This window comes from Mus pahari, chromosome 18 (assembly GCF_900095145.1).
Source record: "Mus pahari chromosome 18, PAHARI_EIJ_v1.1, whole genome shotgun sequence".
Lineage (NCBI taxonomy): Eukaryota > Metazoa > Chordata > Mammalia > Rodentia > Muridae > Mus > Mus pahari.
The window spans coordinates 1,906,987-1,918,814 of NC_034607.1; the positions used below are offsets into that span (position 1 = coordinate 1,906,987).

Sequence of the window (11,828 nt, forward strand, 5' to 3'; positions counted from 1 at the left end):
CCCAGCTGAGGGTTTCTTCTTCCCCAGGACTGAGCCCCAGCCCGAGGGCAGAGGGAGGAGCTGCCCGTGGCCCCTACACCTTTGAGCAGCAGTGTCTCCTTCCCGCGCTCCAGGTATCTGTGGAGCCACTCCATGCACTCGTCCTCCAGGTAGGCCCTGCTTAGCTCTGCAGCACCAGCCTGCTCCCACTTGCGTTGGGTGATCAGTGCTGCCAGGTCAGCCGGCGTCCACGTTTTCAGGTCTTCGTTCAGGGCGATGTAATCGCGGCCCTCGTAGGCGAACTTCACGTACCCGGAGGAGGCGCCCGTCCAACCCACAGTCCCAGCCAGAAAACCGCTGAAGTGTGTGAGAGCCTGCGGGACACAGCGGTCAGCCACGGCCGCCGGCCCCGCCCCCCCCCTCGTCAAAGCGTCGTCATCGTCCCCATGGCAACTGCGCTGCTTTCCCTCCATCCCCGGCTCCGCCCACCCGCCAGGCCCCGCCCACCCGCCAGGCCCCGCCCACCCGCGGACTCCTCCGAGCTGAAAGGGAAAGCAGTCCTGGGTAGGCTCTGCTCCCAAACCTCGGACTTGAAACCTAGGACCTCTTCCGCCTCGGCGTCGCGACGTGGAGGGGTCGTGACCTCCGACCCTGGGTCACTCACCGCCCGCGCTCTGGTCGTAGTAGCGCAGAGCGTGCGCAGAGCGTTCCTCGGCTCCCTCGGAACCACTGTTCATTGCCCTCGGCTCTCTGTGTCTCCCGCTTCCAATACTCCGGCCCCTCCTGCTCCATCCACTGCGCCCGCGGCTCCATCCTCGGATTCTCCGCGTCGCTGTCGAAGCGCACGAACTGCGTGTCGTCCACGTAGCCGACAGAGATGAACCGGGGCTCCCAGAGGCCCGGCCGGGAAATGGCGGTGGAGAGATACCGCAGCGAGTGTGAGCCTGGGGGCGGCGCGCGGTGAGACCCCGAGCTACTCCTGGGACCCCAGGCGGGTGCGCCGGTCGGGAGGGGAGCAGGGCTCGGACCCCGTGTAGAGAAGGGGCGAAGGGTCAAGTAGGCAACGCGGGGACGAAGCTTTCCCGGTGTTCCCCCACCACTCCGCGCAGAGGCCTTTTCCCTCCCGACCCCGCACTCACCTGCGCGGTTCTGGGTCGGGGACAGGGCGGTCGCCCACAGCAGGAGCAGCTTTTGCAACTCCAATGCTCCGTCTGGAATACAGGGCATCTGAGGCCCTCAGGCTGGGTGGACTTTATAACCAGCGCCTGCGGAGGTGCTGGTTGGTTTCCCAGGAATTGTGCCACCCAATGGAGATGAGACCTGCCAGATAATTCCTGCTACCTCAGGAGGTCAGAGAGGACATCAGATCCCCAGGAGCTATAAAGTGGTGCTGCTCCAGGGCAAGGGAGGGGCAGGAGCTGAGCTGCAGGAGAGGGTGGTGTCTGCAGGGAGCAGAGTGAGGCCCTTGTGCCCCTGTGTCTCAGTGAGGGTTTCCATTGCTGTGATAACACCCCATGACCAAAAGCAACCTGAGGAAGAAAGGGTTCCTTTCAGTTTACACTCCCACATCTCAGTCTATCATTGAAGAGATTCAGGGCAGGACCTTGAGAGAGGATTCTAAGTAGGAACTGAACCAGAGACCATGAAGACCAGTGCTAACCCTTGTTCCTCATGGCTTGCTCAGCCTTTCTTATACAATCCATGACCACCAGTCAAGACTACTTCCAGTGGGCTGAGCCCTTTCTTATTGATCATTAATAATAATTTTTAAAATGCCTTATACAAGCATCCTGGATGGAAGAATTTCTCAATTCGGGATCCTCTCCTTATCTATGTCTCAGTTGGTGTGGAGTTGACAAAATGCAAACAGCACAGCCTCCTGGTGCAGGGTCACTCAGTGAGAGATGAGGGAGGAGGATGTGTGTGAGTTCCTACCCCCCCCCCCAGCTGAGCCAGGGACCTGCCCTGTGGATGAAGGAGCCATGGAAAAACAGTTGGAATGCAAGGAATGGGAGCACAGTGGGTTCCAACTCCATTCCTGCCCCTCAGCCCTGAGGACCTGTCTCTCCCTGGCCTGTGTTGGACAATATTGATATAACCTCGGGAGGGACTGATAAAGTCAGGGCAAGGGAGGAAATGGAGAGAAATAAGGACAGTTTCTTACCTTAGAACAGGGTAATCTGATTTTGGAGAGACTGAGGAGAGGTAGGTAGGTAGGTAGTTGATAGATGTACAGACAGACAGACATAGAATTTAAAAGGAATGAGAAGTGCTCTTCTACTCTTTGGACATTGACAATTTCCCTTCTTGCTCAGACTTCATGCAGCTTCAGGTCCTGCTCCAANAGACACCTGCCCAGCTGGGGAAACCTTCAGGGCTGACCCTGGGGGGCTTGTTAGAGTTCTTGCGTGGATCAGAGAGCCAAAGGGTTTTGCAAAGGTCACACAGCACAGCAGAGTTCATGTGAGAGATTTATTGGGGGTGGGTAGTGAGGATGGAAGAGAAAAAGAGGCAGCTGTGGAGACCTGAGCTGGATAACAGTACACTACTTGTGACCAGAGAAAAAATGTGTCACATTTGGTGGCTGGTGATGATGTAGCTTCTAGCACTAAGAGGCTAAAAGCAGGCTGGTTCTGGAATGTGGGTGGGTGTTGGTTGACAGACATCCCTTCCTCTTATTTATTATATATGGTGAGAAAATAGGAAGGGATGACTGGTGAATCAGAAATAGGGTGACTTGGCTCTTTAGGCTGCTCCTTGTTGTTTGGGGGGTATCAACATCTTTGTAGACCCAAGAAACCTGGATGCTATCTAGGTTGAAAAAAAGCATGCTGTTCCCTCACTGTCCAGACTCTGCAGACCATCTGCTGCTGGGGAATGCAGATGCATCTTTCAGTTGAACCATCATGGGGCAGGTGCTTTGAAGCTGTCTGGCATGCAGNGTTTGAGGAAACACCTGGAGCTAGCATTTTACTGAAGCCTATCTGTATATATAAGGGTCAGAANGTAATGTTAAGGAAGCTAGAGTAATTTTTTTCATAGGTGAACGTTTTAAACACTTGGGCTTACTAGTTAGTGGTGGGGCATCCCATGACCAGAGAAAGGGAGAGGATAACCCCACCTTTAGTATTAAGCTGAATACAAAGGAGATCAAGCAGGCTGTTGATTGACAGTCCTTATCTGGAGTCCATTTGACCCGTGAGAGGTTGATTCAAGTAGATTCTTTGAAGCTTAAAAGAATTTTTTAAGTTTACAACATGAGATAAATTTTAGACATGTAAACATACCACTGTGTAATCTGTACTGAACTTCCCATTGTAGAAAAGGCAGCAGAGTCATGGCTTTGAGTCATAGTAAAAGCTTGGGCACTCTGAAAATGGGTTTGGAGGTGATAGGATGAACCTTCCTTCCTCTATCCAGAACACAGGGTGCATACAGATTGGACAGATGTTTTTAGCTCAGTGAGAAGCACTTTTAAGTCTATACTTAGAAGACAACCATAGGAAACTCATAATCTTTACCTTGTGGCTGTGATAATAGCAATCATGTTTTAACATAGCTAGATCAATAGCTGATCAGAACCTCACTGATCAATGTTAAAACTCTGAACTTTTAGGTCTTAATATAACAATACCACAGAGAGGGAAGCAATCTGAAGCATCTTTCATTTTTATATACACCTTAAATCACTTTCTTTTTTTTAAAGATTTATTTATTTATTATATATAAGTATACTGTAGCTGTCTTCAGACATACCATAGAGGGCATCAGATCTCATTACAGATGGTTGTGAGCCACCATGTGGTTGCTGGGGTTTGAACTCAGGACATCCAGAAGAGCAGTTAGTACTCTTAACCACTGAGCCATCTCTCCAGCCCTTAAATCACTTTCTTATACCTGTACAAATTGCATTTATACACCTTTAATCTTAGATCCTAGATCTTTATTTTTATTTTTGAAAATGTTAATATTTAATTAACCACTGGAGTGGCTTTTAAAGCACCAGAACACAGGCACCTCCAACACCCATAATCTTCTCTTCAGCTCTTCTCCTGAAGAATGTGGCCCTCAGGATGACAGGCTGCTTGGAGAGCTTTCCCGTCTCCAGAACCTTGTGGCAGCCTGATCACACAACATCAGTGATGGGAGCAGCTCCAGGCTTGTTTTTATGTTGCACTGACCCGAGCCTGCTCGCTGACCAAAGTCCACAGTTTATCCAGGCTGACAGTTGGGCAGAAGCTCTGGTTCCTCTTCAGGTGGTAATGCCTCACACCAACTTTCCCTGAGTAACCTGGATGACTTTGGTGGAAGTTCATCCTGAGGTGATGCATGCCTCCAGCGTTCCTTTGGCCTCCTAGGTGCTCACAGTGTTTTCCGGATGCAACCATGGCCATGGCTCAGGTGGCCCTGGAATTTCCAGGTCTTCCTCAGTCTGGATGGCATGGCGGTTACAGAAAGGAAAGAGGCTCCTTAGACCTTTATAAACTTCATTTAAAACACTTTTTTTGGCCTTTATAAGTCAGATTCACAGATCTCAGCACACTGTTAAGATCATTGCAACTTACTTAACCTTTCATATCTTTAGAACTTTCATACACCCTACAGTTTTTTCCATCCAATTATTCACCATAAGACACAGGTGGTTGGTTACTGAGAGCAGTCATTGCAGAACAACTTCCTTTACATAAAGAAATAGTAAAACGGTACATTGAAATCTGTTGTGTGAATTTTTCTCTTCTTAGAACCTGGTCACAATGTGCTCAGTGTCCAGCCCTAGTAGCAACTCTAGGAGAGCGTCCACGACTTTGACACATGAAGAGAACTGGGAAGCCCCTGAAGCCTGCGCTGTTGCTGCTGTTAACCTGACAAAGCTCTCCCTAGTCCACACCAGCAGGGACCTGGGGAGGATGGATTTCTCCTGAGTAAGCAGGAAGCACAGACCAAGCAGCTTCCAAATCTATTAAACTGACAGACGTATCTGTTACCTAGACAACCACTGAAGGTTCCACTGTGGTAGTCTGGATTTAATTGGGGACAAAGGACCCAGGGTTGTATCAGTCTTCCCTGCCCCATCCAGATGGTCCAAAGGCTGTCCAGTGGAGGACCCTAGGGGATCAGCCTGCCTTGTCTAAGCAAAGCAAGACCATCAACTCCCCAGTTGTCCACAGTTTCTACAGGGGCCTCGTGACAGACTAGATGAAAGGCAGATTTTTGCCCAGTAGGTCTGGCTTTGTCACATTAAGCAAAATCAAGATGGAATTCTTCTCTACCCCATCATCATCTGTGAAGACCTGGGGTCACCTCGAGTAACTGGGGGTCTCTGTCTGTCATAGGAAGCTTTTCCCATCAAACATTTTAAATGCCATATTCAGCAGATCTCTGAAAAGTTTTGAGGACTGTTAACTGCTAAGGACGTCTATACTGAACAAACTTTCCTTGTTTCTAGTAACTTGTTTTAGGCTTAACTTTGGAAACACACAGGAGGCTAAATAAACCTTGTTCCTGTTCTTAACTTACCTGTGTTAATTGTCTTCAACATTTACAGTAAGTCAGTAGCTTACTTAAGATTAAGATTTTGTCACTTTATCTCTGTTAAGTTTGAGCCTTAGTAAGTTGAGTTGAAGATCCTTTATCATCTAAATTAAGCATAAATGCCTTAAACTTTAGTCCATAGGAGACTGGTATCTTTTATAGTTTACCACTGTACAACACCACAGTTTTTGTATGACTCAGTTTCTCTAAATAGCTAAATCTTAGCAAGGTGAGCAAGGACAACAAAGCTAAACAAACATCACTGTGAAGCTGGGTAGGCCTTAGAAATATAGAACTTGGGCTGGAGAGATGGCTCAGTGGTTAAGAGCACCGACTGCTCTTCCGAAGGTCCAGAGTTCAAATCCCAGCAACCACATGGTGGCTCACAACCATCCATAAATGCCCTCTTCTGGTGCGTCTGAAGACAGCTACAGTGTACTTAGATATAATAATAAATAAATCTTAAAAAGAAATATAGAACTTATTCATCAGTATATCTTATTTATCAAATCTACTTGCTGGAGAGATGGCTCAGAAGTGAAGAGCACCAGATGCTCTTCCAGCGGACCCAGGTTCAAATCCCAGCAACCGCACTACAGCACACAATGGTCTGTAACAATAGTTCCAGGGATCTGACACAATCACAGAGACATGAATGCATACAATGCTCACATGCTCATAAGATTTTAGAGTAAAATGCATTCCTTATTCATCAAACATGTGTTGTACTTATCTACATTTTATAACAGCTTGGTACTGAGCAGTTAGCAAAGACATAGGAGGATAGACATACATCTTATATCAGCTTCTGCTAATCCAACTAGACACAAATAACCTTCAAATTTTATCATCACATATACTACATTCTAAACCTAAGTAGAATCACATATTTAGTATGTTATAACAACTATACCCTTAAGTTTTTATCTTCATACAAAAATTTATGCTGATCAGAAATACTTGAGGCTTGTTGCTACTTATATTGTCTATAAAGAGATACAATGATATACAGAAAACTCATTAGGACAAAGAGGTTTTAGAGTTATTGTTTTGTGACATGTGGTCAAGTGATGATGTTAGTTAACTCACATATCATGTACACTTTAACCTTAGTAAAGATGACTGTCAGTCATATGGCAACATAGATTTTGATGATGTCATCAGCCAAGATGAAGGCGAGCCATATGGTTGATATCTTAAAACATCTGTGTTCATGGTATGTTGTTTTTAAAAACAAAAATCCCAGTAGTTCAATTCTACGAGTGAAGACGAAGGATCGATATGTTGTGGTGAAAACCTGCTTGCTCAAGGAGGTACAAAAAAGACTTTTGTATAAATAAATAAATTAATTAAATTAAAAAAGTAAAAGACTTTTGTACTCCACCAAGGTCTCAGAAGGCTCCTTCTCCTCCTCCTCCTCCTCCTCCTCCTCCTCGTCCTCGTCCTCCTCCTCCTCCTCCTCCTCCTCCTTCTCCACACTGTTCAGTTCCCTCCAACTCAATCTCCCTCCTTTCTACTTCCTGTGTTTTCCTATGTTCACCCCTGGTTGCATGCTGTGCCTCTTGACCTATAGTTGAGTTTAATTAACATTGTTTACAGAAAGCTCATGGGAAAAAAGCTGTGTGTAAGGGCTGAGCCACATCACAACAACCTGTTTACAATTAACAGAAAGCTCTCGGCTTAAAGGCATTTTGTTAGGGCTGTGCAACTCCACAAGCAGAAACAGGATTTTCCTGTTCCAAGTCCAGAATCTTGGGCTACACAATGTGATCAAATATCCTGCAACCTTTCCCCCCTTTTGTCTGAATAATAACTATTTCTCTAACATCAATAAACTATATCCTACCATCTGCTAAAAATTACATTCACAATGTACAGTCCTCTTGTATTAGTCAAACTTGGAGAAATAAATCTATCCAAGCTTGGTGAGTTCAATGATCTATACTCAAATCACTTTCTATTATAACTTAAAGTTATCAGCCTAAAAACCTCTTTTTAAACCTTAAAACATCTTCTTATATCCCACACAATTTAGGTTTAACTGTGAGAGTATAACTATCTAGTCTTCAACCCCATCAGAGACCTGAGAAGAATAAATGTTATCAAAATAGAAAGTGCAGAACAAGCAGCTTCTAAAACTACAGAAAAGACAGAGACTGCTGGCTGCCTGGACAGTCACCAGGGTTCTTCTGGAAGTTTGGGGCATCCATATCTTCAGGCTACTAGCCGAGAAGATCTGACGGATTGTTCTATGAAGCAAGTATCATGAGAGACTTCTTCTCTACCTGGTCCTGGCAGAGTTCAGTATTTGACTTCCTGTTCTTTCTTTGTCCAGTTTGGACAGTGTTCTGACTGCAGTTGAAGCAAGGGCAGTTTCTTGCCCAGTGTCAGCTTGCCACATTTGAAGCAAACTCCATAAGGAGGTTCTTCAGTGCTCAGCATCTTCCTTGAAGTAGTATGGGGATACTGCCAGGAGCTGACACATCTCATTGTAAAAAAGTTGAATTAATAAAACATCTTTAAATGTCATATTCTGTATATGTTGAGGTTTTTGAAGACTAGTACTTAACAAAACCAAACAGTTTAATTAACTGACTATTAACTTACATTTTTTTTTTTTTAATTTTCTTAAACAGTTTGTAACAGTAGCTTTCAAAGGACTGAACCTTCCCATTGCAGGGTTAAGAATTACATAGTGGGCTGGTGAGATGGCTCAGTGGGTAAGAGCACCCGACTGCTCTTCTGAAGGTCTGGAGTTCAAGTCCCAGCAACCACATGGTGGCTCATAACCATCCCTAACAAGATCTGATGCCCTCTTCTGGAGTGTCTGAAGACAGGTACAGTGTACTTACATATAATAAATAAATAAATATTTAAAAAAAAAAGAATTACATAGTATCTTAGTACCCTGGNGTTGATACATAGTATGTTGTAACCAAAATATAACCTTACTTTGTATCAATATATAATCAACTATAATCTTAATTTTAATCAATATGCAAAGATCTATACTAATGTAGTCAAATGAATGTCAATTTCTATTAATATACAAGGATCTATACCAATGTATGCAAATATACCCTTANTTTTCTATCAGTATACAAAATTCTATGCCCATGTGTACAGATATAACCTTAATTTTGTATCAATACACAAAGACCTATACCAATGTAAGGAAATATAACCTTAATCTGTATCAATATACAAAGATCTATACCAGTGTAATGAAATNCAACCTTTATTTTATTTCAATAAACAAAGATATGAACCAAAGTAAGTTAATATAATTTTGTAACAATATGCAATAATTTTATCTCAATATATAAAATTGTATATAAGAACAGATTGAATAATTTACCCGTTTCCTATAATTCCTGTATTGTTCTTATATCCTCCTTTTCTTGTCTATTTAAAAAATAAAAATTTTAAGTGTAACACAATAAAACTGTTTTCAATAATGACGCTATTTCTGCCAAACTTCCCACANTGTCCAGCTTGGTTGTATTTGGCAGTCTTAGGANTCAGTATTTTTGAGTTCAAANTTCTATAAAATGTTCATGTCAGTTTCCTATGAACTCAGGAATTGGAATGTCCTGAGGAGTTTATAGTCTGAAGCTGATCTTTAGGTGGTGTTTGCCAGCTTCATGGCAATCCNGTCTACGTGGAACATAGCAGTCAACCCAAAGGTGTCCACTGTTTGCTAGAAAACCTAAACATTTTAAATGCCTTAGCCAGCACATCTCAGAAAGTCTGAGAACCACGATCTCTTTAGTACATTCGAGGTATAACAACTTTGTTTCTAGTTACTTGCTTTAGACTGAAATCTGAGAACACACACAGGAAGCAAGATGAAGGTCATTACTAGAATCAGTTCCTACCCTGCATGACTACTGGTATGATGACAGAGAGTTTCTATATCCACAATGTTTTCATAGAACTTGTGGTAATACCTATATTTAAGAAAAGTAAATGAAAATCGAAAGATTATGAGATTGGTGGCAATAGAATATCCCCCCCCCTTTTTTTCTCTGTCCCATACCAAGTGGTTCTTCTGAGACAGAGATTTTGGAATTTCCTATAACAATCGTGTAGGTTTATAGAAGGAGAGATCCACCCTCTAGCCCCAAAATTCAGCTTTAATGTTNAATTGAGACCACATAAAGACAATTTGCCACTTCTGTCTGTAGAGGGCAGAAGAGACAAGATGGAAGAGGGCAATACCACTTGGCCAGTTGACTCCACTTCTTGGGACATTTTCTCTTGATGAACCATCTTTTTCTGCAGACGTTTCATTTGCCCAGTTTCTCCAGATTCCTTAGTTGGATGTGTTTATTCACCTGGAAGGAGAGAAGCAACATCCTGCCCAAACACTGACTCTCGGGGCTCCCCATTTTGGCCATTTATGTCTTTCCTAGGTTTTTGGCAATAGAAAAGTTGAAACCCAGTTACATATAACTGCACGTAGAGTTGAATCGAATATACCACATTGCAGCAAATTAAGATGACCTGTTATGAATTTTAATTATAACCCTTTAGTTTTAAGTTTAAGGCCAAGTTTTGTTACATACTTTATCAGTTTTAAACTATACCCAATGAATTTAGAAACTCGCACATAGTTTACACCATAGTCTTAAAGAGATTTTTGAGAGCAGCGAACGGAGAACTCGTAGAGATAAAATATTTTTAGGAGTGGAAAATAGAGAAAATACAGAGCAGAGAAAGTTTTTTTTTTTTACAGAGCAGAGAAAGTTTAGACATAAGATATTTGGGCATGCCGGGCGTGGTGGCATATGCCTTTAATCCCAGCACTCGGGAGTCAGAGGCAGGAGGATTTCTGAGTTCGACGCCAGCCTGGTCTACAAAGTGAGTTCCAGGACAGCCAGGGCTATACAGAGAAACCCTGCCTCGAAAAAAAAAAATATTTGGCCATCACTCATCTGGGCAGTGGCAGTTGNTATGGTTTGGGAAAAGTGGGAAATCAATTGCACCAAATTTTTGCCCATTCACTTGTACTGCNGCCAAGATGTTTTAATAAAACCTGATTTATTGGAGGTAGAGAGAGAGGGTTGTAAAACCAAATTCCAGTAGANGGAATTTCTATAGCTCTACGATGTCACTCTCCAGCTCTGTTCTGAATCCTCAGAACACTCCAGCCTTGTTGGTAATACTAGAACCATCCACATTCCACTTGGTGGGTGAGAGGCCAGGAAACTCACAATGTACAGGCTCAGGGAAAACAAAGAGAGACAGCAGGTAGCAGAAAATATATAGCTCAAACCAAAACCCAAATCAAGGGAAAAGGCCCAGAGCAGGAATAGGTACCTCCACCTCCTAGAGTTCCAAGACTCAGGGAAGCACTGGGGCCAACTGAGAGGGACCACTCTCCAGGTACTGGTGATGGATGGAGGGCCAGAAGGTGGGTCTGCTGTGGGTGGAATGGAGATAAGGGATAGGTTCCCATGTAACTTGGTCCTCGAAAGGGCACACAGGTCCAAGGACAGCCTACCAAACCATGGCTCCAATGTTAGTTTTTGGATTTTGCATGGCAATCAGAGAACCATGGATGCCTCAAAAATCACACCCCCATGGACCTCAGGAGCAAGATTTACTGCATATGGAGAGTCATATACAAAAAGGCTGCCTCTGAGCAAGAATGGAAGAAAAAGTGGGTGTGGATGACAGTGGTAATTTGTCCCATTTGTGTCTGGTGAAGACTTAGCTGTTGGTGTTGAGTGTCTGAGAACTGCTGGTTCTGGAATGTGGGTGGTTTTAGGTTTACCACAAAGCTGGTCTGCTCTGAGCAGTCAGAGCTGAGCTGGAGAGTGACATCAGCAGAGGGACAGGGATGGTGCCTTGGATCTGGTCTTAATGAGCATTAGGGTCCATCTTGCTTCTAGGTGAGGTGACTGCTGGATGGATGGGAACATAGATGACAGAGACTTAGACACTGTTCTGTTGCTGTGCAGGACCACTATGACCAAGGCAGTTCTGAAATAGAAAGCCTTTAATTGGGGCTTGCTTACAATTTCAGCAGCTTAGTCCATTCTCATCATGGTGGGGAGCATGGCAGGCAGGCAGGCATGGGACTGCAGCAGGAGCTGAGAGCTCATCCTGACCTATAGGCAGCAGACAGACCAAGACTGGGCTTTTGAAACCTCAAAGACAGTTCCCTGTGAAATACTTCCTGTATCAAAGCCACACCCCCAATTCTTCTAATCCTTTCAAAGTGCCCCATTCTCTGGTCACTGTCTTCAAATATATGAGCCTACAAGGGCCATTCTTATGCAAAGCACCTCAGAATGTTCAAGATTTAAGCA

The 11,828-nt window shown here is 44.2% G+C and overlaps 1 protein-coding gene and 1 pseudogene across 1 annotated transcript in view; both read right to left on the bottom strand.

Annotated features, from left to right (window-relative positions):
• Positions 1-1,221, bottom strand: part of LOC110336104 (H-2 class I histocompatibility antigen, D-B alpha chain-like) — a 3,153-nt gene extending 1,932 nt beyond the window's left edge. Inside the window, 5 exon segments of the mRNA XM_029531314.1 lie at positions 78-297; positions 299-353; positions 644-671; positions 673-923; positions 1,119-1,221. Coding sequence (XP_029387174.1) covers positions 78-297; positions 299-353; positions 644-671; positions 673-923; positions 1,119-1,206 — 642 coding nt within the window. The 5' untranslated portion in view covers positions 1,207-1,221.
• Positions 1,222-3,973: 2,752 nt separating this feature from the next.
• Positions 3,974-4,422, bottom strand: LOC110335990 (annotated as a pseudogene).
• Between the last annotated feature and the right edge of the window lie 7,406 nt (positions 4,423-11,828).